Below are 26,061 nucleotides of genomic sequence, written 5' to 3' on the forward strand. Positions count from 1 at the left end.
GGTGACATGCAATGGTGGCTCAGCTCCAAATAATACCCTGGCTGGTGTCAAGTCCTCCAATACAAAAGCCTGCAGTCAGAGGCCATCAAGAGCTGCTGCTGAACAAACAAACAGCCGTCAATAAAAAACAAAGACGGAGTTTGCAAAAAAGCAAGAGTTTATGCTGAACTAAACAGAGGTTAAAGAACAGTCAGGCTCCTGCTGGAATAGCACAGTTCGGAGGGGAGGAAAAGGGGGCATTACGTAATGCAGGAAAAATGCTGGCTCCATTCAGTTTTCCACCACTTCATGTGATGTCAGGAAAACCATATAAATCAACAGGCTTTCTGCTCCCACGGATGGAGGGCAGCAAGCAGCACTATTTATACGTTTAAAAAAAGGAAAAGAAAGCAACAAGGAGATGATTTCCAAGACTGGGAATAATGGACTCTAAGGTTCCACCCCCCAGCCTCTTTGGAATCATCATGCCTTCTGGTTTGTTAACTCTTTAGGGGCTCCCGCCCTCTATCCCATTACCCCCCTCCTCTTCCTTTCAGGCCCATCTGCGGCTGCTGCTGCTTTCACGCACAGCATGGCACTTCAATGCAGAAGACTGGTGCTGAGGAGTCATGTGGGATTGTAGTGGGGCAGCTGCCCCACTCCAATAAGCAGGGGGTTAAAAGCCACCAAGCTAGGCTGATTGGGGAAGCAGCCACAGCTGTGGCCAACTCAATTAGGGCCCAGCTGGCCCTGATAAGAGGCTGTGGGCCAGAAGCTAGAGGAGTCTCTCTCTAGCAGTGGAGAGAGAAGGACCTAGCTGCCTGGGAGCAGGGTACAAGAGGTAGAGCAGTGCTGGGGAAAGGCAAGGGGAGCTGGGGAGCTCCAGCCCGGTAAAACCCCAGGCTGCAGGCCTTGTTAAGGCCTAAAAAAGGTACGGGGCTGCAGAGATACAGCCTGGGAAAAGGCAAAGGCAGCAGATCCTACCCCCTTGCCAATGATGCGTGGCCATTACAGACTGCAGTCTGCCCCAGGGATGATGGCTGGCGGTAGCCACTGAGGCAAGGTGGGCTTAGAGGGTAGGGGGTTCCCTGGGAAGGGGAAACCCAGAGTAAGGGGATACTGCTGGAGGCAGAACCCTGAGGTAAACGGGCACCAGGGTCCAGGAGGGACACGGGGCCAACGGCAGGCGAGACACCGGCCTGCAGAGGGTGCGCCGTACACTGGAAAAGAGCTAATTCCCAGATGACCTGCAGGAGGCGCCGCACCAGTGAGTCATCACCTCGCTATAGAGATAAGAAAAAGAGGGCAGGGCTCTGAATTTACATAGCAAGGGTAAACTGTATGTCTACACCTCAATAAAAGACCTGCGGCACGGCCACACCTGGCCCAGGTCAGTTGACTTGGAATCCCAGGGCTCCGGCGGAGACACTAGAAAATGTTCAGGGTTGGGGTGGAGCCCAGGGTCTAAGACTCATGAGGTAAGAGGCTCTCAGAGCTCGGGCTCCATCCCATCCCAAACACCTACAATGCAATTTTTAACCCATACCCAAGCCATGCAAGCTTGAGTTACCTAACCTAGGTTCCGAGACTTGGTGCCGCAGGTTTTTGATCGCAGTGTAGACATACTCCCAGGCACAGAGAGGGGAAGTGACTTGCCCAACACATCACAATGAGGAATAGAAGCCAGGCATCTCCAACCTTGCTCAAGCTACTAGACTGTGCTGGGAAAGCAAAAGGCCTTTATCTATTACAGGGGAATTCCTGTCTGTCCAGGACACTACTGCAAGTTTCATTAGCCACCATGTTTCACTAGCGTCAGCCACAGGGAAATTCCAGCCCGATACTGCTGCCAGTGGGAGTAAATCATTGGTCGGAGAACAGGACACACAGATTTAGTCCTCATCAAGAACTGCTCTCAATACACCTTTGCCATGAAGGTCACAAGTGCAATGAGTTTAGAGGTCTCATCCATGCCCCTTGAACCAGAAAATAAACCAGATGCAATTTGATTTAGGTTTTCTGTTTCACCTCAGCAGTCCTGAGCCTGTAAGAATGCATGGGGTGGAGGCCTTGTCTACACTGAAATTTACCCTGCCTACAGTCTCCAGCATAGCTGCACCAGTACAAACTCCTAAAGCTGATGGGCAAAGCTGCCATTTGTACTAGTGGAGCTAACCTGCTTGAAACCAGGGCACACTGCACTCAGGGCTTATACCCATGCAGCTATGCTGGGTCCAGCCATCAATCAACATCCACAGTGTAGATAAGGCCTCAGCACAGACTGAAGTGTCATTCTTTGGAAACTGAAGCCCAAAGCTCCCATCATCTCCAAAAAAGCAGTGGGGGAAAACGCACCTTTATACGCCAAGGAGATGCAGGTGAACACCCCAGCATGATACAGGCGTTAATACACCACATACAGGAAGGGACCGAAGCTGAGATTGGGAGTCTGTGTGTGTGTGTGTGGGGGGGGGGGGGGGGGTGGGAATTGGTTTTTAATATCAGAATTTGTAGTTTTGATCTAAATGCAAAGCACGAGTCAGACCATCTGGGTGAGTCTTCCCCACTGGGGTCCTGCAGCTGGGACTTAGGTTGGGTTCCCCTGCATTTGACCAAATGCCTGGGATGAGATTTGCTTTCTTTCCTCCATTTTAAACAATGATTTCGCCTGCCTTGGAAGAGCAGCAGCGGCGGCGGCTTTGATAAACAGATGGAAAGGTCTGGCTCAGGTCACAGAGCTTCTGTCAGTGTCAACGTGTGCTCAGTTTAGCCATCATTATATAACGGCTCAGAGCCGCACTCTGAAACACAGCAGATACCCCCTCTGCACCTAGCACAACATGCTATTGAGGGACCCTGGGAAAGGGGGACTGTTCCTCCTTTCACCCAGCAGCGGAAAAATACTGCAGCCCCTAAGCTAAAATCACAGCACTGGCATTCTCCGGGCCCTTTTTGACTTTGACTGGGAGTGCCGCTGAGCAGGTCCACGAGCCACCATTTTTCAAGAGTGACTAGTCATTTTGGTGACTCCCTTCGTTGAGACACCTTAAAGGGGTCCAATTTCCAGGAAGTGCGGAGCGTCCACCCTCCAAAAACCAGGCCCCTTTAAAAGGTGTCTCGCCCACCCCAAAATGGAGGCATCCAGAATCTCGAGCCACTTTGGAAAATCTTGGCCCATGTCTTTACCCCTCTGGGAAGACCCAGGCCCGCTATGGCACTAGACAACAAGAAGCCAAGACCAAGAACACCTGTTACGAGAAGGGATCAGAGGATGCTTTCGTTATTCTCTCTCCCCCTCTCTCTTCAGCCTCTCTAACGTTCTTCTTTTGCAGTTTCTTGAAGGCAGGTGTTTTGGCAAGTGAGACTGGCTGGCCAGAGATGGGTCATTATTATTATTATTAATATTACAGCACTGCCAAGTGGCCTTAACTAGGATCAGGATCCCACTGTGCTAAGCACTGTATAGAGACACAGTCAGACACTATCCCTGTGCTAACAAGCTTTCAATCCAAACAGACAAAACAGGACGACTATCCCCATTTTACAGATGGAGAACGGAGGCAGAGGATGAAGTGACTTGTCCATGGTCAAACACAGGACGTGTGTGGCAGAACTGAAATACAGATTTCCTGAGTCCAAGTCCAGTACCTTAGCAAGGAGGCCAGCTTTTGCAGGAAGAGATTCAGTCTAAAACCTCTAGCAGCAGACACCCCAAAACCTTCATTGAGAACGAGCAATAGGATGTGGGCAAAGTCATGGGCAGCAAAGCATGCCCCTAAGACACTTCCACTGGAGAGACTAAGGGCTTGTCTCCAATTTCACTCATTCGGGTGTAAATCCAGAGTCCAACCACTGAAGTCAGCGGGGTTATTTTGGATTGACACTGGCATAAACAAGAAGAGAATCTGGCTCCAAATCTCCATTGGAGGCTACATTTCTGAGCAACCCCTGAAACCTTATATACAAGCAGGAGACGGGGCTTCATTCTGGTCCCCTTTACGCCAGATTTGCAGGTGGGTGATGCCACTGCTTTTGGTGAAGTGCCTTGCCATTGGCATCAGATCAGCATCAGTCCCAGCACGCACATCCCCCTCAGACCTCCCAAGCACTGCTAACGGGCATCTAAAATAACTGGCTGCTGCCCCACATTACAGGAAGGAGAAAACTGCATGTGTGCGCGCGCGCTTAGCCCCCCCCCGCCCCCGAATGTTTTCGGCAGTATTTCTGAGTCACGATTTCCATATAAAACTCAGCAGCAATGACCCAGTGTTCTACATTTTGGTTCCTTTTTTCCACACATTAGTGGTCTGTGCTTCCCATTAGCGAACTGGCAGGCTCCAGGGTGTGCAGCTCGTGATGCCGCAGCAAAAGGAACGCGAGAGGCTTTGCCAAAACCTCAGCAAGGCAACTACCAGCCACTTCTGGGAACATGTCCCCCCCCCCGGCTGGCTGGAACTTCTCTTCCAGGGTTTCTTGTACACAACTATTGTTTTGGAGCTGGAAATGCAGAAGGCTAGACTTGGCCCATGCTACCGAACAGACAGATCGCGGCACAGAACCTAATGCTTGCTGTCAACGAGTAGGGCAAGTTTTAATTTACAGACAGAGTGGGCAAAAGGAGCAGCTGTAGTGAGGCACTGGAGGGAGGGTGAGGGAACAGGCCAGCTTTACAATTGGCAGACAAGACCCAGGATAATGGAAGAGGCCCATCAGCACAAAGCTTAATTTTATTTCCATTATTTCTTTGCTCCATCCTCCTCCCAGCCAACCAAGCTGTCACTCACAGAGGTTAGGTCTGCGCTGGAGCTAAAGGTGTAAATTTCCAGCTTGGGCAGAGATACCCACGCTCATGCTAGATGGAACTACCGTGCTAAAAATAACAGCGTAGCCATGGCTGCACTGGCTAATGGCCCTGCTGCTAATCCCGCCTGACACCCTAGGGGTGTACGCAGGGCAGCTAGCCCTTCCCACCACGCCTGCAGCCCCAGCTACACTGCTCTTTTTTTAAGTGCGCTAGCTGGATCAGAACCAGTGCTGCCACATCTCCTCAAGCTGGAAAGGAAACCTGTCAACGCCAGTGCTGATGTACCCCTAGCGTGTGGCACCGGGGGGGGGGGGGGGGGGGGGAGGTAATAGGTAGTTCTGTGTAGAGAGAAAAAGGGGAGACCCATAAAAGTCCTAAATGCTGTCCCGTAGCTGAGAAGACACGACACGAGCTCTGCCAGCCAGACAGCAAAGAGTACGGTGAGAAGTACTCTGCCCCCAGTTAGCCATTCCCTAGGCACCTGTACAGCACAGGAGAGTTTGCATTTTGTACTTCACCTTATGGAATCTGTGAGCTAAAGCGAGGAGACGCGCACATTAGCACAGATCCTCAGAGGGGCTGAGACACCCAACTCCTATTATTTGCAATGGGAGTTAGGTTCCTAGACACCTTTGAGGTTCTGTGCCACTGTACTACCTGGTCATGCAATCCAGTACGAGGAGGGTGACTCACACCTTTCTGCTCTCATGTGGTTTCTCATTGCCTAGCCAGTGGCATGCAAATCGCTACACATCTGGGAACGGGGCAGCATTAGCAATAATTACTGCTCCATGCTTGGAGCTGGGTCTCTGCTCTGGAGGGAGGGCCTTGGCAAGTTTGCCAGCTAATGCACTGGAACTTCCTCTTCTTCGACCCTGGGAAAGCAGAAGTGTTGCTGGTGCATTACGGGTCATGGCAAGGAGGATGCTCCTGACACATCCCCATTGACTGAGCTGGCTCCTGCAGAGGTTGGTAAAGAGGTTTCTTTTCAACTCGTTGTGCAATTTATGCAGGGCTCTGCACTGATTGATGCCGCAGTGACCTTGGAGCTGCAGAACAGGCCCTGCCGACCACAAGCCTGGATTACTGCTATCTCCTCTCAACCAGGCTTCACTGCACTGGTGGATTGTTCAAGACGCAGCAGTATGCTTGCTCGTTGGCCTGAGGTCCTCTTTCACATCACTCCCACCCTGTGCCCGACTACGCTGGCTGCCTCTGAAGTGATGAGGGGGATTTTAAAGTTGGTTTTGCTGGTTTTTAAAGCCCTGGGTACAGTCAAAGCCTTCTCCTTGAGCATTTCTTCTGCATACGACAGTAGCACCTTGAGGGCCCAACTAAAATCAAGGCCCCCCCCCTTGTGCTAGGCACTGTACACAAACAGCCCCATGAATCTCAGAGCAGTTCAGATTACTAAGGTCATACATTCATCACAGACTTGTCCTTTGTGACAAAAGCCTATGCTTGCTATGTGGTTTCCACAACTAGATGCAGCCTTTGTACCTGGCCAGCACGGAACTGAGCCAGACTCTTCCACAGGTGCTAACAAATTTCATCCACATTGCACAGAGGGCAAAAAAACAGTTGCTGCCAAAAAAAACCCCCAAAAAACAACAACAAAAAAAACCCCACAGCACACCACTGGCAGAGTAAGGAACAGAAGCCAGGGGTCCCCTGCTTTAACCTCCAGAGCGTGACCTTGAAGGAGCCGGTCCTACCAGCGCTAACACAGCTTGAGTCGCTGCACGTGCCTACATGTGCCTTGCATCCAAGGGCAGGAGCAGGCTGCCGGGGTCCAGTGCAGCAAAGAATGCACAGGATGGCTACAGGATGGGAAAGAAGCCAGGCGGCCCTGCCTTGCTAGCTGCCAGAACGAACACCCGCTCACCATCTCTTTATCCCCTTCTTTGTCCTGCCAGAGAGAGCGCGTTTCATTCATTCATTCGCTATGCTGCTTTTCGTGAGCTTTGTCCCGGCACCGGGAGAACCACACTTGCTCTGCAGCAAGGCTATAATTAGAACATCATGCTCACTTGCTCTCATGTGCTCTGTCTTCTTGGATAACACCCAGGGGACCCCGATTCATTCCAGCGATAACTCCTCCACCTCCACTCCTTTTTTTCTGAATGAAGAATCCCCCCCCCCGTGTTTTTTTTTTTTAATAGGCGCGAGAATGAGTGGTGCTCTGGAAGGGGTCCTGGTAATTCATTCACTTTTTAAATATTAAGCAGCATGGGGTGGATGATTTCATCTGGGAGAGAGTAACTGGATACTTTCAACAACCTCCCTGCCCTCTCCACCCACATCCTCCCATCCATGCTCTCTCCTCAGCAAAGCTATTCTGTTACACAACAGCCCTGCTGGCTGCTCTGACTGTGGGACTGGCTCCAAGCAGGAGACAGGTGGAGAACGTCCCCTAAAAACACCGGAGCTAGAAGGTACAAGAGGAAAAAGAGCCAGAAGAGCAAACAAACCCCTATCCCTACAGCCGCCCTGATGTCCAGAAGCCTTGCACTTCTTCTTGTGGGAGCTTGAATGGAGCTGTTTTGTGTTGATGGACAACACCGCCCTCTACTGGGGGGAACACATAGAACAGACACCAATGTTTAATCAATGAGTTTGCTTTACTGACTGAGCTCGGGGAGCTGTTCCTTGAGCTCAATAGACAACAGCCATGCAGACTAATCCCCACGTAGCCTAGAGAAAGACTGTATCATCCATGTCTGTGTGTGCCCAGGAAACATTACAAGCCGTCATGCTGCCCTTCCACAGGGAACAATATCACCAGCCTACGGGCTGGATGTGCCATGCACCCCCCGGCCAAAGTCAGCCTTAAACCCAAATCTCCCCTGCGGTCGCACACCGTGCCACCAGCCAAGCCAAGCTAGCACAGCCTTTGGCCCATACCTGTTCCCAAGTGACAGCTCCCTGGGGAAACGCAAGCTCGGGTGGCAGCCCAGCTTAATGCAGAGGGAACAAGTGAAGAAGGGCACAACTGAGCGGCGCTGGCAAATACCTCAAGAGGGTGCATGGCCCTGAAGCCCATTTACAAGAGAGACTGGAGACATCTGGCAAGCTCACAAATGGCCCAGGAAACACAGCTGCAAAGACTGCAAGGTTCTCTGTGGGAGCAGAACCGTGCTGGCTACTCCCATGCCTCGACACGCTCACTCCCAGCAGGGTGCTAGTGTTTTTTCCCCAGAGCAATGTGGGCAAGGGCTGTGCTGTGCTGGAACCAGGACATATAGCCGTGGCCTGGACAGAATGCTTACCAGGAAAGTGCGCAGCATGGTTTACCTAGGACGAAGTTTGGGAAGAAAGAAAAGAAAAAGAATCCCCCCCCCCCCCAATATCTACCATTATGATGTATTCTATTTTGAGTGCCAAGGTCTCTCTGGAGAAATCATGCTAAAACCATAGCAGAAACAGTCATGGATGAACAATGCTGGGCCTAGCATTGTTCAGATCCCACTCTGGATGGGGCCTCTGTCTGTGTGGAGCAAAATGCAGGCACTAAACATACCCAAGGAGTTTTGTTCCAAGTAAATTTGGTCCTTTGGAGCCACCCCCAGCTCCCTCCTCTCGCTCACACCCACCTTCCCTTGCCAACTGTATCTCAATAAGACCTTTAGAGAGTCCCCTCTTTAGGGCCACATTACCGATGCCTGGGCACTATGCAGAGGTCATGATCCCTGTAGTAGGTTTGACATGGGCCAGCACTGTAAGGTATCAAGGAACATACACACCATTAACACTCAGCACCTCAAGACACGGAAGACTGTCCTTATTCACCCTCCATTCCTGAGCCAAGAGTGGAGACAGCCCCCTTGAACATCTGACAGCCCTGCGTTGCTAATTGTGGGGTGTGTTAGTGAGACCCCGGGCAGCAGATCCGCACCATGGCACATGGGTCCCTCTTTCAGATATGCGCAGCACTGGGTGTGGCTGGGTTCCATGGGGAACACACCACATTTCTTCCCTCTCTCAGGCTGCTGAGCTCCCAGCATTGAACCCAAGCGCTCTCTTTAAGAGCGGATCTAAAGCGGGCATGCTGAGCACTTGTTGCAGATCCCATGGTGCAACAGAAAGGGTGTTAATCCTGGTGCCCAGGCCACATTCCAGCTCAAGTAATTACATCCTGCCTAACGCAAACTTCCTCTACATTTTCAACTGTGGTGATGTTAGTCTTCATTCCATACCCTAGAATTCTTCACTTCCTGTCTTAGAAGCACTGTGGTATTTTTCAGTGTGGTATTAAACAGCTGCTGGGTTCCACCCCAGAAGTCGTTGCCTTCCAGTGGCAGGTGAAAAGACGGACTCTCATAGGTAGACTGAGAAGTCCGTTGGGATGAGAGACTCTACAGATGTCTCAGTCCCTCATTATAGCACCTGCCTACAGGTTGGGGCACCCAAGGCCGGCTTAGACAGGGGTACGGATGAGCAGGACTGGTGATGAACCAGATAGATGCTGCAGCCAGTCTGCCTTCTTGGTGCCACGACACCCTCTAAGGATGTCCCATCTCTGGGAGATGGCACAGTTCATCCAGGAGTGTCACCTAAAGGCATGGAGGCACTCCCATGGGCACCCTAAGGTGCTGGTGACCCAGTGCCTGGCCCGGAGATAGAAACACTAGTCACAACCACTTGTACTCAAGGGAGACATCCTCCCCGTCCCTGTTCAGGGGCAGAGCTCCCACTTCTCCATGGCATCCCAGCCAGATCCTACCTGTGAGGATGGAGACGCTGTGGAAGCAGCTGTCCAGCTTGCCCAGGAGGATGGAGAGGAAACTGTCGGCAGCCAAGCCACTCACGTCCCGTGTGCTCTGGTCATAGACCACCACGTCCTGGTGTTCTTCCGCCTCCACCTGGGGGGGGGAACCACCACAACAGAGCATTACAGCATGTAGGGGGCAGACAGCAGACGGGCCAGGGATTGGATATGGGTAGTTCTGTTGCTCTCCACTTAGGTTCTGTGTTGCCAAGGCTTTCCTACTTCAGTGCTGGAAAAGAGTCCCCAGACAGAGGTAGGATGGAGTGAATCCTCCTGCTGCCCACACCCAAGGAGACAACGGTCCCTCCAGATCAGGGATGGAGCAAGAAACAAGCAGGGGAGCTAGAAAGGGAGGGAGAAGAGGAGCTGGTGGCCACAGTAAGGTTATGGAGCTGATTAACTTTGCTCCTCCAAACTGAAGGAGCATGAAGACTTGTCTCCCCCACTCACGCCTGAGGATGGCGGCTCTGCCAGAACAGGTCTGGGGTCTACTGGCAGAAACTAAGAGCTGAATGGACATGGAAACTGAACTCCCCAGGAGAAGATGGTTCCTGTAGGTCAGGTCTCAGGATCTATTGAGGCAGTTGGATGGAGAAGGCCTGTCCTGAATGGACATGGAGAGGGAAGCCCCCTGGCCTCCATTATAATTCAGATGAGAGATGGGAACCACTGTCTACATGAAGCAGAGGAATGAGACGAAAATGACATTTACTTCAGCCCTGCCCCTGCCACCTCAGCCTGTGCAGGACTCTGTCCTATCCCAAGTGAGGAGGCTTCGCTCACCACTCCCCAGGCTAGCAGCTCTTACAGACAGGAAGGGTGGGGTGTTCTGACATGCTCAGCATTGGCCTCACTTCACTCCCAGCTCGGTCACTGAGTGTTTTGCCATGGACTCCAGTGGGAGCGCTTCTGAGAATCCCACTCTCAAGCCCCCCCTCCCACCCCAATACCCTGCCTAAATTTTCCATTCCTTCACTTCATCCCCATCCTCCAGTTACACCCACACACAAACCATTCCTCCCCTGCAGCTCCACAGGACAAACACTCACTTCCCCGTTTAGCCAGCTTTCAACTGTCCAGCTCTTTCAGTAATTCCTCACAAGCAAACCCTCCAGTCCCCCATTTCCTGGTCTTCTCCAATCTGCCGGTCTCTTTCTGGTGCCAAGGTAGCTGGGACCGAACCCTGCACAGCAGGGATGCTCTCAGGGCCAGCCAGAGAGAGGGAGGCATGGGCTGTAATTGCCACCCTATAATCTCTCTGCACAGCCAACCTCAAGAATCACATCTGTTTGTTTTGATAGCACATCAGCTCATACGCGAAACAGTGTGGTCCCGTGGACTGGGCACTGGATTGGGACTCAGGAGCCCTAGGTTTTATTCCTGGCTCTGCTACTGACCAACTGTGTGACCACAGGTAAGTCACTTCATCTCTGCCACCTTGGGCAAGTTATTTCCCCCCCTCCCATCCTCTGTCTGTCTTGCCCATGTCAACGTTAAGCTCATTGGGGCAGGGTCTCTCTCACTTTTTGCATGTACAGCACCTAGCACAATAGGACTCCCGCTCAGGTGTTACCCCAATGCAAATCAATTACAATTTGCCATCTGCTCTCACCAGCTCTCTGAGTCTCCTCTGTTAGGAGAGCTTAAACCAAGTCAAAGTCTCCTGCAAACCAAGCTTAGCCCTAGTACTAGAAGTTGTGGGAACATCCCCACATCAGCTGATTGCCATGTGGCCTCTCATTTCCCCCTTTCCCTAGGCATTCCTAACAACAGGGACGGCACACAGAGAGCACTGTGGAGGGTGGAGGGGGTAGGAGATCATCAGCCTGACCCTCCCATGCACCTTTCTGTGCAGTGAGCAGTGTACAGACCCAGCTGCTGTTCCCAGATCCTCAGGAACCCACCCCAAGACTTGGTGACTTCAGGAGCACCAGTGAGACGTGCCAGCTTTCAGGGCTTGCGCCTGGGGTTTCAGCCATTCTCAGGAGGGAGGGCTGAGAGAGGAAGAGATCGCTCTCTGATGAGAGGTTCCATGGTGCCCAGTCCACGGCAGGATTACAGAGAGAGCGGGAGGCACGGCTGGGGCTGCTGTGTCTAATGAAAACTTAACGCCTTAAAGGCTGATCAGATCCTTGCGATGCCACAGCCCAGTGCACCTGCTGAATAAGCTGATGGGTGGCATACGCCTGCCTTGCGAGCTAGCAGCCTCCCGCTCTTTGGGGCGAGGCATATTTATCATTCTGTGCTAGGTGGGAGGCAGCAGCTGTGAAGCAGAGCCAGCATGAAACCTGCCAGCAGGACTAGGGGGGCGGAGGGAGAGAGGCAGGGAATGAACAGCCCTTTCCATTATATCCCAAAGAGCAGTTTAGCACAGATACTGTGCAGCTGGGCAAGGAGTTTACAGTATAGGGCTGTCTGTGTAGCGAGTTTGCTGTGCCCTGCAATGCAGGCTTGTATTTGCGTTGGCGATCTCAGTTCCCCAGGTATCGAGAGCTGGGGCTGTCACTCACCTGCTCCAATTCGGTTTCGGGGCAAGCGTGGGGAGGTGCCTGCCATTGTGCCAGGCTCATGAACCCTTCAGAGCTTTGATTCGGCAGCAACCGCCACAGAACGACACACTTACCAGAAGTCCCTGGCCAGCAGCATCGCCTGACAACCTACTGACTGCCCTGCAGACAAACATCCGAGCTGCCTTTCCCTAGCCCACCAAGCACTTCCTGCCCCATCCTATCCTCAGCCATCGGAGACGTCCGTGACCTTGCCCCGGCCCTGCCCACCACCCCCAATGGCTACCTGGGCTGAGAGCAGAGCCTGATGGGTGGTAGCTCTTGCCACTGTGCTCGCAGTGACTTCTGCACTCCTGCCTCCACTCTGCGGGGCTTGGTGCCAAATGACCACTGCCTTCAGTGTCGCCAGGCATACTCCACCTCAGCACCTCCCCTGCCACCCTGTCTGGTGCCCTCCAACCCATCTCACCCTGAGCTGCTGAGTGACGCCAACTCCCCCAGGGCATAGCACAGCACTCAGCCTCCACCCCACTCCCAGCTTCTTCAGCTCTGCTCTGCAGCACAGGGAGGTGAGCACTGTTGCTCTCCAGTGTCCTGAACAGCAAAGAGATCCACAGCTGCCTACATTGCCAGGCTCCAGGCCTGCAAGAACAGGAGAGGCGGGAGGTCTCTGGAGGCCAGCTTGTGAACTTCTGAACTGAGGACGAGTGGTTCCCCCGCTCACACAGAAGGGCTATCAAGACAGAGTGGGCCATCCGGGAACATCACAGCACAAAAGCTGGTTTAATGGTCCCCTCACACACATGAAGGAGCTAGTGTGAGAAAGCACATCCCATTAGTTTGAATTCTAGGAGAGAGAAATAAAGATAGCGGGCATGAAAATTATTCATCACTTTCCTGTTCAGTTTGGACTTCCAAGGGCTGGAGCTAAGAAACAAAAAGCAGAGATTCCCCAGTGTCAGCCCTAAAAAGACATTCAGTGCGAACAGATTACTACATCTCTGTCACCTTTTGGAACCACGGACTGAACTCATTTGTGTAAATATGTTGCCTGCTTTAACCTGTAAATAACTCTCTTATTTCCTTTTCCTAATTAATAAAGCCTTAGTTAGTTTACTATAGGATTGTTTTTGGTAGGAGATCTAAGGCACAAATGGATCTAGGGTAAGCGACTGGTCTCTTAGAACAGGGAGCAACCTGAATATTTTGTGATTTTTGGTGTGACTATTTATCACTAAGTCCAGCTTGCCTGGGTGGCAGGCTAGTCCCTTTGGGCTCTCCAGTCTATCTGTGATTTTATGGTAAGACTGTTGCAGTGATCCAGGAGTTCACATTTGTTAGTGGATTGGTGAAATCTAATTATAGAATTTATCACCAGTTTAGGGTGTCTGCCAACCTCAGGGCAGATGTCCCTTGCACTTTTAATAATCTAAGGAGCTATTGTTAATACAGGTTCAGAGTTTCATACGACAGGGTCAGATCCTCAGCTCACATAGTCTGGAATAGCTCCAGTGATTTCCAGGGAGCTACAATGATATACACCAGCAAAGGATCTGGCCCAGGATTTTATTTGATTTTTTTTAACCATTAACTACATCCCTTTATGGCACTGTTTAATAACCCAAATCCAAACAGAGCCCAAGTGTTGCTGAGCCATCTGCAATATCCGCAGCTCAGCCTCTCATGGGGCTGAGACAATAGTACCCTCCAAGCTCCTTCAGGAATGGTTTAAAGGGAGAACTTCCAGCCTCAGTAATACTCAGCGCTCCCTATAGTGGGTCTCATCTGTGGAGCTCAAAGCATTGGAGAGAGGCTAATTAAGCCTCGTAACATCCAGCTCAGGTAGGGAAGTACTGTCCCATTTCACAGATGGGAAAACAGAGGCGAAGAGAGGATATGTGACTTTCTAAGGGTCACACAGTAAGTATGGGGCAGAGCCAGGGATTAGAACCTCAGGCACCAAACTCTCAGGTCCTACCTCAAACTCGTAGGCTGCCCACTTTCCCTGGCTGTTGGACAATCAACAGTCTGGCATAGCCAGCAGTGAAAGAAAGGAATGGTCTCGTAGTCACACTGGACTGGGACTCAAGAGCTGTGGGTTTAGTTAATCCCCAGCTCAGTCACAGTGTGATCCTGGGCAAACTTCTTAGTCCCTCTGTGCCTTAGTTCCTTTGTCTGTCTTGTCTATTTAGATGGTAAGTAGGGGCAGGGACTGTTTCTTGCTCAATATCTGTACAGCACCTAGCACAACAGGGCCCCAACCTCAGCTGAGGGTCTCATGCCGCTACTGTAACACTAACAACATTACAACCCATGCGGGTGGAACCTCCTGTCCAGAGCCTGGTCACCTCCCAGTGCTCCATGACATAGGGAGGAGGAATAGATGTGGACCAAAACATTTGGAGGGGGGAAGGGGCAAACAAAAGCACAGCATGGGACAACGCAGCTGCTTGGCTTTGTACACATTTCCTAAAGCCTCTCCGTCGCATCCTGGATAGACACTAAGTGTCCTCTACTCCCAAAGAAATCAATAACCCTGATCTTGTCAGGAGTCCATCAACCCTACACACCACGGCATCGAAATGCTCCAAATGATCCTTTCCCAATAGGGTGGGGACACACCCTGCCATAGAACATATACCTTAGCCTCGCGCACCAGGGTGCCCACTCAAGTGCAGGGGGCCCCCAGGGGAGAGAACCGCTTGCCGGCCAAATTATCCCACAATAGGATTTAGTGTTCCTCCACACCGGGAGGCTTTGTTTTGCCCATTATTGAAGGGTTGCTGGGCAACGGCAGATAGATGTGACACGGTTTACATCTTATTAAAGTTATAAGCTTTCAGGCAATATAAATGCCAAACAAGCCCTGGCCTCGCATGGCCTAGCTGCAATAAACAAACACTGCGTTTGCTGGTGAGAGCTCGGAAACAGGCTGACAGGAGGGCCGGCTTTTTTAAATGTATTAAAAATCCCCCCCCGCATTTTCCTTTGTGGCAAACAACAAGGGACAAATTCAACCCTGAGCTGGTGCTTTGAAGGAACAGAGGACAGACAGTTTGGGCCTGCCCTGACCAGCAGCTGCAGGCTCTAGTACTCCCTCAAGCAAGCCTCACTGCTGCCTTAATTGCCTGACCCAAAAGGGCTTTGCAGGGTTACAGAACTGCTGGGGGACAGGTCCACCTCCATCTTTGTTCTGTCCCCTGCTGCAATGGGCAAGGGGACAGGGCTGGATTGACATACCAAGCTGGGTCATGCCGCTGGAATTTTAAAGCCTCTCACGGCAATGCTGTGGGGAAGCTCACAATGCTGGCAGAACCTCTCCTAGCACAGCTATAAGGAAGAACACAAGGCCGGAGCCTTAGCTGGCATTGTGCAAGCGTTCAGCGGAGAAGCACTGGACTCCTGTCTGAAGAGTCTGGGAGAGGTGAGACAGATGAGTCCTAGTAGATTGTCTTGGCCATCCCATGCCATGCCAGGGCATGAGTGCTGTCTACAGTAAAACACGCTTCTGACACTGTGGCAGGCTAGGCCATCTTTGGGCCTAACCATACAGAGGGGAAAGTTGACAGGGGAGCCAGGTGTTGAAGCCAGGATCTGTGTCTATATGGATACTATCTGAGCAAGCATAAGCCTGGAGGAAACTCTACAAGAAAGTGAAAGAGGAGGTGACTCCTCCTCGCACATTCTCCAGGGAAAGCAGCAGCTACCTGGGAGGTGACCCAGTGCTGCGGAGGGATCAGGAAGCACTGGGGCTAATTAACCATTTCACACCAAGTGACACACCTTGCTCTCCCAAGGGCCAATCTTCATCTAGCTGGGTCTGGACTGCCTGAAGTTATCATCTGAATGGAAGGACGCTCTACCCCTAGGATTCTGAAATGCCCATCACCATGGTAATCCACTGCCAGAAAGTGCCCCGTTTGACACTGTCAAAGGGGTTAAGAGATCACACCCCAAGTGCATCCTGAATTACTGTGGGAAGACCAGGACTAGAGTCAGCTTGCAAACAAGAGCTGGTATTTCAAACCTTCCCACCCCACCCCAACTGCTGATTCCAGTAGGTGCTTCTTTTTGTTTAGGGGTCATTGCCGGATACCAGACAAGACATCCTGTCCAAGGTACCTGTTGTGGCAGCGAACAGGTGATCACCACTGGACACCTGTCCTTTACTAACTGAGCTTCCTCAGTAGCTCAGACAGTAGTCTACAGTCTTCCCCAACATGCCTTGGCTCAAGACAAAGGGAAGCCCCCTTTCAACTGGAGGAGGAATCTATTTCTCTCTCCCAAGACCATGTCTTAACTGCCTGAGGAATCCCAGGTAATGGAGACTTCCCAGAGTTTGGGAGACATTTGGCACAGCCAGCCATTTAACGCAGTTCCACACATCACAGGCAGCCACGCTGACATTTCCAGACACAAAAGGATAGTCATCGGCCAACCAGTCAGATGGGACTTGGAGACAGGGAGTTTCCTCTTGCTACACAATTGATACGAGCTACGCTTATTTATGTCATGATTGCCTCAGCAACCCACGTCCTCACGAGAAGGATGTTGTGGGCATTCAGGATCACATGACTGCTCTACTGTATCTACAGGGTGCCCTGCAATGCGGCAGGGAGGGACTTTTAAACAATCCAGGCTGGAACCTTCTCAGTGAACCAGGACTGATGGACATTTGCAGCCAGACACCTTCCACCCGCAGTCCCATAATCTCATTAAGGTTCCTGTATTGAAGCCTTTGAGGAGGGGGAAAACAAAAACAAAACAAAGCCAACACCCCCTCAACCAGCTGCATTTCTGAGTGTGACTCAAAAGGTCTCCAGCTCAGTGGCTTTGGTTCAAAGAAGAGTTCACATCCCTTTTCGTTCCAGCTTTAAACGAACCCATCCGTTCAGAGTCCAGGTGCAGCTCAGCAGAGGATAAAGCCACGGCGGTGAGGACAACGCTTTTCAAACTTCTTGCGCTCAAGCCCCCTTTCCTCAGCATGAAGACTCAGACACTGCCCTGCGTCAAACAATTCATTGCAATAAAACTGACCCCCACCCCCCTTCCCACTTGCTGGTGCTGAGGATGGGGACTCTTGCAGGGCTTTTCCCTACAGGCTATTCTGCCTGCTGCAGCCTGGCTTAGGAGAGTTCCCTCAACTAGCTGACAGGATGCTGATCAGTGCTTTGCAGGAGGGAGAATAAAGCCTTTGGAGGGCACCTGGGGACATCCTTCTCTAGGGATTATTATTATTTAAACCCGTAATATAATAATCTGGGCCTTTGGAAAGGGGAGAGGGAGGGAGTACAGAACGGTGCAGAAGTGCCCCATCAGAAATCCTCACATCCCTCCTCACCCAGCTGTGAGAACTCTCTTATAGAGTCAGTACTCAGGTAAGAGGAGGAATTGTCCAGAAGTTCGGGCGCCAGCCTAAGACTTGGGAGACCTGGGCTTCCATTTTCTGCTCTGCCACAGACTCCCTGTGTGACCTTTAATGGATTTATGCTCCCAACACCCCAGAGAGGTAGGATAACAGCATCGGCCTCTCTCTCTGGGGTGTTGGGAGCATAAATCCATTAAAGTTAAAAGACTGTATAGAACTCAGATCCTATGCAGATGGGGGCCATATAAGTACCTTAGCCAGGCAATAGCCTGTTTATCCCCACCCCGTTAAAAAAGTCTAAAAACCATTCTCTCAGAAGTGTTTTTGATTTTCATAGCACTCCACACCCGAGCAGGAGGCTGAAGCTTTTTCAAATTCTGGCAAGGTGCGTAGATTCTTGCAGCGACTTTTGGCATGATCCTGCCAGCTCTCACAAGCTGCCCGGAGGGCGGTCAGACCGCTTGCTTAGATAGTAGACTTCCACACAACACCCAGGTGCTACTGGGACTTCCCTACAAGCCAGTATGATGAGCCAGTGCCACAGTATCATGGCAGGAGGCAATGGGGATTTCAGATAAGATGGAGTATGTAAAGAATCGTAGGAGTCAGGATGCGAGTCCAAGAGCTTTAGCCAAATTCTTGCTAATCTAACCCCCCCCGAAGTTTCAGTTGGGTACAGCTCCTAGCCCAAGCAGTTGAGTAATTTTACATATTCATTGGTTTAGATTACAGAATGACACTGGACTGGGGCTTCAGACCTGGGCGCTCTTCCCAACTCAGCCACCGACCTGATGGGGGACCTTGGACAAGCCACTTCATTTCTCTCTGCCTTGGTTTTTCCATCTGTAAAAGGGGATAATTATACTTATCCCTCCCGTGAAGTGCTCTGAGATCTACAAATGAAAAGGGCTACATGAAAGCTAGGTATCATCCAAACACGTTAGAGACCTCATAATACTTCAAAACACAGTGACTCATTGTACCAAAGTAAACAGCAGCTCCGTATCACTTCATGACGTGCAGGCAGCGCAAATAAAACGATCCCCCGCTTTCCCTATACACATCACCCCTAACACAATAGTTACTTCCTCAGCAGCCCTTCAAAAAAGATGATGGCAACATTACACAAGAGTGGCCATTGTTTAACCGCTAATGCAGTTCCACCCCAGAGGCAGCCGTGTTTCCGAACTGGGTAGCAGGTGGAGCTGGCTGCAAAGTACTAAGCATTTCCTGTGAAATGTTCCAAAAGCAATTAAATTCTTATTCCTCCTACCCCCCCGCCCAAGAAAAATAATTAGCAGAAATTTTCCTTTAAAAAACAAACAAAAATACAACCATAAAATGCTGTTTGTTGTTGAAAAAGCTGTAAAAGTTCAAAATTTTGGTAACCTTTTAATTTAGTGTAAAGGCCATCTGTTAACTGGAAAAAAGGGTTCCAGCCCCAATTTTGCAAACAGCTCTAGTAGCAGAGCTTGATGTTGGCTAAGAGGCCACAGGGGTTGTAGATCTTTGATATTTCTCCTATTTCCTGGGCAAGAGGATCCTGCCTTGTTGGTGGGTCTGCTGAGCACATGGGGTTAGGAACCTATGGCTTAGATATGGTCTTTCTTCTTGCACTCACTCAGGCAGGTCAGGAGAATCATATGCCCATTTCAATACAAGCCCCACAAAAAACTATTTTAATTTTCAATACCTGCTGTCCAGCCAACATGCCCCTTTGCCTGACATTTTAACAAGGGAAGCCAGGTGTCAGTATTACTCATCCCTGGCAATGATCCAAACCAGGGCATTTGAAAGGGTTTGTAGGGGGGAGGGGGGGAGGAAATGTTCCTGATGCCAAGATAACATGGCAGAGATTATTACCCCTCTTGATGCAGGGAGGGAGGGAGGGACGGAAAGAGGGTGTGGCAAGAGCAGAGTGGGAACATCAGGGTAGCCACACTAAACACTGAAGAGGGGACCAGGTGTTTGAATGCAGGAGAACGGCCGGCACAGAGCCGGAAGGGGATACATACCCCTCTCCACCAGCTCCCCTCTCTCACCAGCAGCCATGCCTACCTAAAAGAGGAGTGGCAGGTGGCTTCCACAGTGAACTTGCCCTACCCCCTGGGTTCTGCAGTAGATGGGAGAGCATGGCACGGCAGGGGCTGCTGTTCTTGGAGTCCGTGCCTCCCCCTACCGCCCAATGAGGCAGGGCAAAGGCCACACCAATCAGGGAACCACACAGGTAGCACAGCAACCCCCTCCCTCCCTCAATGAGCCGGACAGCAAGAGAGGACAAGGCAGGATGGCGGGGGAAGGTGTCAGGGACACCCCCACCCCCAAACCCAGAAAAGTATGGGGAGAATTGGTGTGGATCCCTGGCTGCCTTTGTCTCTCCAGCCCCAACTCTGTCAGCAGGAAACCAGCGAGGAGGGCGGGAGGCTTGTCAGGAAAAATAATGGGGTAGGACAATCAAGCCTATGATGTCACCCTTCCTGCCATCTGCTACTCAGCAGCAGCTTCCCTGGCCCCAGCCCCCTCCCCCGCCAAACACACCCCCACAGGATCACATGAGGGTGAGCCACTCAGCTGGTGCTCCCACTCCAGGAACCAAGAAATAGTGGTGATGGGGGAGGGAGCATGTATTTAGCACACTGGGCTGATATTGTTCAAAGTGCCAGGAATGGTGCTGCATCAGTGCGGGGGGTAGGGGGGACCCACCAGCAGCCCGTACCTTGAAATAGACAAAGAGGGGGACCTGGGTTGAACAGAGATCCAGAGGGAGCACACACTGTGCATTACCTGAACCAGCCACCAGAGGGAGCTGCTGTTCCACCAAGGCCCAGCAGCTGGTGTAATTCTGTGGCTGCAGACAACAGGGGAGGCCAAGCCAACCCGACCCTGTCCAAATCCTTGGCGGTAAACCCAGCTTCGGGTCAGAGGTCATAGCCAGGGCCGGCTCCAGGCACCAGCCTTCCAAGCCGGTGCTTGGGGCGGCACTGTGAAAGGGGCAGCAGTCTGTGTGCCATCAGGGCGGTGTCTCGTCTTTCTGCGGCCGTGGCAATTCGGCGGCAGCTTGTCTTCAGACGTCCTGCTTGGGGCGGCAAAAATGGTAGAGCTGGCCCTGGTCATAGCTCAAGCCTCTCTGTAACGGACAACCTACCAGCTGGGAATTCAAACTGGGATTTCCAAACCTCGCTCAGCACAGGAGGTTCAGCTCTAGGAGCGGAGTTTGACCCATTAGAGAAGACTGGGGTGACCAGACACCAAGTGTGAAAAATCGGGATGGGGGGGGGTGTAATAGGAGCCTATATAAGAAAAAGTTGGGACCGTTCCTATAAAATCAGGACATCTGGTCACCCTAGAGAAGATCCGGAATTCAGAGCTGAACTTAGCGGTGATATCTCTGAACCTAGTCAGGCACAACCCCTTCCCACTCCTTGGCCCAGACCAGCCACTTTGTTCTGGCGTTACATTCCAATGCCAGCTTCCTCGGACAGATTCCTGGCTGCTCCACCGTGCAGTCAGCTTTCATAGAATATGAGGGTTGGAAGGGACCTCAGGAGGTCATCTAGTCCAATCCCCTGCTCAGGACCAATCCCCAGTTTTTGCCCCAGATCCCTAAATGGCCTCCTCAAGAATTGAACTCACAACCCTGGGTTTAGCAGGCCAACGCTCAAACCACTGAGCTATCCCTCCCCCCCATGGACCATTAACCCAGCAGGCTGGACCACTGGCTCATACATAGGACATAGAACGGGAAGGGACCTCCTGAGTCATGGAGTCCAATCCCCGGCTATCATAGGCAACCCTGTCTTATACTCCTGATCATAAATGGATCAAGCTCAGTCTTAACACTAGCTAGGCTGTCAAACCACTATAGGAACAGCGAGCAGGATTACTGCATACGCAGACGGGCAACAGTTTCTCCTCTGGAAGTGAAGGTGGGTTGTTTGTCCTCCTTGGTGTTTGCTCTGTTCATGCTCCTGTGGAGTGAGATGGGGAAGGGAGTAATGGCCAGATTTTCACAAGTGCTCAGCAGCTCCTATTGTTCTCAATGAGAGCTGCCGGGTGCGGAGGCCTTAGGAGAACTGACCTTAAATGCATAATGCTCTTTTGTAGGGAATTAGAGCTGGCAATAGCGTTGGTTTATTTAAGAGTATGTATGTTTCCTGTTCTAGCTTTACGCTTCTAATTTGCAGCCACATTCAATTTCTGCTACCCATTCTGCCCATCCGTGCCAGCAGCCAGTCCCTACACCTTCCTTGCAACCCCAAGATCCTGATCCAAGTCCCATTCCCTGCCTCAAAAACCTCCTCTTAAAGGTCCCCTGCTATCCCATCCCATCCACCTGACAAGTGCTCTATCCCCAGCTCCTCTCATCATCCTAACAGCTTTGATGGGGAGGAACAAAGAGGGACACTGGCAGCTCCTCCCCTCAGCCCTGCTCTGGGGGACTCCGGAATCGTCATCCTTCACCCTAAAGGAGCAGTTATCATCACCTCCTCTTCTGCCCCACTGGAAGCAGACACAGAAATTCCTCCTTTCCCCAAGAGGCCAGTTATTAAGAACCACAAATCCCATAAAGCCCCACTCCCCATGTGGTGCAATAAACCACTAGGTGGAATATTCAGCACTCCCCAGCTCCCAAACCAAGCAACAAAACCGAGACGCCCAATAAAAATTTAAGGGTTGGTGGGTTTTTTTTGGTGGGGGGCGGGGGGGAGAAGAATTTTAGATTTGGGGTCTAAAATATGCTTTTAAAGGGACATCAGCAGGCTATAAGGCCCAGTCCTGCTCCTACTGAAATCAATGGCAAACATCACTTTGACTGAAACTACTGGGAGCAAAGTGCATTCTTGACTCTTCAGTTACTGCAGTCGGGCTGTTTTCATCAGCCCAAAGTGCACTTCCTTGGGAGAGGTGCAGTTCAGAGGCCTGATCACAGGACTTGGAATCAGGAAAACCACGGCCACATCTGCTGCTGGTGCACAAATAGAGCCAACAGAGCTTTACACTGGATTTATACCAGTGGAGGATCTGGCCCCTGGATCTCTCGTCCTAGCTCTGACAGGTACCCTTGGCTTCCTGGGACAAGTTGCTTAACTCCCCGAGGGTGCCTTGAGGATTATCTCCAGTGCTATGGAGGTACAGCATGCCAGAGGATATTAACGAATGGCTCGCTCGGAAGTACAGTGGAAGAAAGTTCGCGTCGGGCTTGGGAAGCACCATGAAAAATTTCAGCCTTAAAGAAGGTAAGAAGAGAAGCTAAGCCAATGAGTGTCTCCTCTCCCAGCACCGCAGTGTCATTCCCAGGGGATAATAATTCTGTCTCTGGTCAATGCCCGCATCGCTATGTAATTACCCACTACGGGGGGGTCTTCTGCACCCTCCTTTGAAGCAGCCCCTGTTAGAGATGGGAGACTGGGCTAGGTGGATTACTGGTGCGAGCTGGCGAGCAATAAAGGGCCATGCATGCCCTGCACCAGTCTGAAGTTTGGGTGACATCGGTGACCATACGGGGGGTGAGGATGGGAAGAGAGGAGCAATGGGGAGTGCTGGTCCAGCTCCCTTTGGCTACTGCTGTGGGGATTTCCTTGGCCTGGCTGCAGGGATGCTGTGCTCCTGAAGCCCTGCAGGTTTGCCAGCAGAAGGCACCGGATAATCACCAGGTTAGGCTCTTCCCTGCCTAGCACTGGTCACCGCCCCCATGCACACATGTAGAGCATCCGTCCTGCCTTGCTGCTGCTGCACATGACCACGCCCACTGCAGAGGTAACCCCAGCCCAGGGGACAGTGGATACGCCTCTCTCTCTCTTTCCCAGTTAGTAAAATCTGCTTATTCTGCCTTATTCACCAGCGGATTTAAGAACAGCTAAATCCGTGCAGGAGGAATGCTCGGCAATCCCCTCCAATCCTCTGGCCTGAAGCATCGGTAAAGCAGATTGGAGGCAAGGCTCCCCCACCTCACCCCCGCAGTGCAAACCTCCTTGATCCAGGCAGGGTGATGTCACCGGCAGCCAATCAGGAAGCCCGTGTGCGCGCGTGCATGGGGAGGGGGTGTGAGGACGCCACAGATGGCTCCAGCTGGGTCTAGCATTTGATTAATCGCCTGAATTACCCTCACTTTGCCATAAAAAGCGGGGGGGGGGGGGAGAGAAAGGAGAAGAATGAACAGTAAAAGCAGGAGCAACTGCAGGGAGCAAGCCACAAACGGAGAGGCCTCAGGAGAGAGCTTATTGTTAAACGCCCCAGCATACACCTGGGTTAATGCAAAGCATGGGGAGGGAGCAGTCCTGCAGACAGAGGGTGAGAGAACAGGGGATGCACCGGGTGGCTGAGCAGTTGCTGCTGCTAGGGTATCACGTGCCCCCAGTGCGGGCAGGTTGCCAGCTGCATGTTGGTTTAAGCCAATGCCAGGGCCACCCTGCAGGAGGATGTATCCCTAGGGGGGGCCTCTGGCACGTTACTCCTGAGGAGCTGCATCAGCGTGAACTCTGCCTTGGAGGTCCCAGTCCAACAAGCCCCACGCCTGGCAGAGCAAGGAGCCGATCCCATGAAGCACAGACATGGCAAGCAGCAGCTGGGAGAAATTGCGGATCTCAGGAACAGGCCCTGGTGGAAGGGGCCAGGGCACCCCCTTTAGAAATGGGCATATTAGTACCAGGGGTAAATAGGCAACAAATGGGGCCCAATCGGTTTGGATTTTCCCCAAGCCCCAGAATGCCTCTGTGGGTAGAAGGGGGAAGATCAGCACTAAGCCCCACCAACAGAGCCAGTGTGGGAGGGACTACCTCCCTGTGGGCAGAGGTGAGGCTCACTCCTGCCCCTTAGCCCGATGGCAGGGCACACAAAAGGAGCGGAAGACTGGCATGGCGCCCCATCAGCAGCCCAGCCCTGCCCCTGCCGTTTACCCTGCAGGCAATTAGCTCTCATTGACACGAATCCCACTTGAAAGGATTATCCCCCACTTAGCCCCTGGACTCCCAGGGGGACAGCTGCTAGCAGGTGGGTTTTGCACAGCTGCTTTTGCAGGGGCGGTTCATCAGGCAAGGAGCTAAGAGAAACAAATGAGGTTTGCACCATTCAGTGCACGAGAAACTAGAGTCATGTAACAAAGAGAGCTTACAGAAGGGTAAGTGCAGCAGCCAGCTGACCGGCTGCAGGGGAGCGAGGAGACGAACAGAGATTGCGTGCAGCAGTGCTTCTGAGCCGATTGGCAAAGTCCACCCAGGTGGGGGCAGGACTTGCTCCTGCCAGCACTGAAGCAACCATCAGGGCATCAGTGCCATTTTAAATCCAGGCGGGCCTGCACCCACACAGCTGGGGGCAATCAGAGCCTGATCCAAACTTGGGGCTCAGCCCAACAAGGGGGATAAGTGAAGAAAAAGCAACGCCACTGGATAGGAGCACCGGCGTCCCACGGTGGGAGGATTACTGGTCCCTGAAGAGGGCTGGCGATGGAAGAGGGAAGGGAGGAGTTTTTAGTGGGGATTAAGTACTAGCTATGAGAGGGCTCTGGGGGCTGGTTTTCTAATGCAATGCCCCTTGCCCAAGGCTGACACACCGGGGCAACCTCAGGCGAGGGGACAGTAGAGCAACATGAAAGGGCAGCCTCCTTTAACGGCTCAACCCTCCTCCTTGCCACATTATTTGGCAACACCTCTGTGGGCTGTGGACTCTGCGAGCGGGGCGGGAACATAACTGCTCTGCCTCAGTGAGATGGCAGGGCCGGAGGGCAGCGGCTGGGTTCCACTCAAGGGGACCGGAATGAGCAGCAGAAGAGTGAGCCAGCAGCAGGCACTTCCATCCTGTTGCTCCATGTGACGGTCATGTGCCCTCTCAGGCCAGGCCCCTATCTGGTAGGTGAGGAGCCCTAGTGGAAAGGCAGGCAAGGGCCGGATTAAGTACCTTCATCTTGGAGGCTGGCTGGATGAGCTCCGTGATGCAGACTTTGTCCTGCTGAAGCCGCCTCTTGACCAGCTTGGAGCAGCAGATGTTGACAGAGCTGAGGATGTGCCAGGAGTTATACTCCACAAAGGAGCGGCTGTCAATGACCAAGGTGCCCTTAGCCCCATTCCTCAGGAGACTGGCCAGCTTCTTTGAATCCATCACTTTGTGTGAGAGTCTATCCCCGGCCATAACAGGCCCGGAGGGAAGGCCAGGGGCAGGGAAGCCAGCACCAATCTCCCAGAGGAAAGAGGGAGCAGGATACAGCACGAGCAGGGCAGCACCTGTCCTGATCTTGCCACGCCGCTAAAGCCCAGGACGCCAAGTCATCGTGCCGAACCTGTTGAGAAATGAGGAGAGGGGAAACCCAGAGTCAGGTGTTATGACAGCACAGGCAGCCCTGGGAATTCACCTGGAAACAAGTTTCCAAGAGCCAAGACCTATCTCAGCCACATGGGCCAAAAGCTGAGTCCAATGGGGTTACTCTTGATTTACACCAGGGTAGCCAAGGACAGAACCTGGCGTGGACGGTGGCACTTTCTACATGGAATGTCAAGGTACATTTACTTGTCAGATCGGCCAGCTGGTCACAAAGGTGAAAACGGAGACTGCAGAATGGAGCCAAGAGTGCTGGTCTTCTAGGTCTCTGCAACACCTGCTGCATCCCCTCCCTACCTGAGTGTATCCCTCCTCAGGGCCTGTT

The 26,061-nt window shown here is 52.1% G+C and overlaps 1 protein-coding gene across 1 annotated transcript in view; it reads right to left on the bottom strand.

The window, feature by feature from the left end:
• Positions 1-25,550, bottom strand: part of DUSP8 (dual specificity phosphatase 8) — a 55,935-nt gene extending 30,385 nt beyond the window's left edge. Inside the window, exons 1-2 of the mRNA XM_077820063.1 lie at positions 25,320-25,550; positions 9,507-9,645 (exon numbers count right to left, since the gene is read on the bottom strand). Of these exons, the coding sequence (XP_077676189.1) occupies positions 9,507-9,645; positions 25,320-25,550 (370 nt within the window). The remainder of the gene's footprint in view (positions 1-9,506; positions 9,646-25,319) is intronic.
• Between the last annotated feature and the right edge of the window lie 511 nt (positions 25,551-26,061).

Source organism: Eretmochelys imbricata, chromosome 6 (assembly GCF_965152235.1).
Source record: "Eretmochelys imbricata isolate rEreImb1 chromosome 6, rEreImb1.hap1, whole genome shotgun sequence".
In the NCBI taxonomy this organism is placed as follows: domain Eukaryota; kingdom Metazoa; phylum Chordata; order Testudines; family Cheloniidae; genus Eretmochelys; species Eretmochelys imbricata.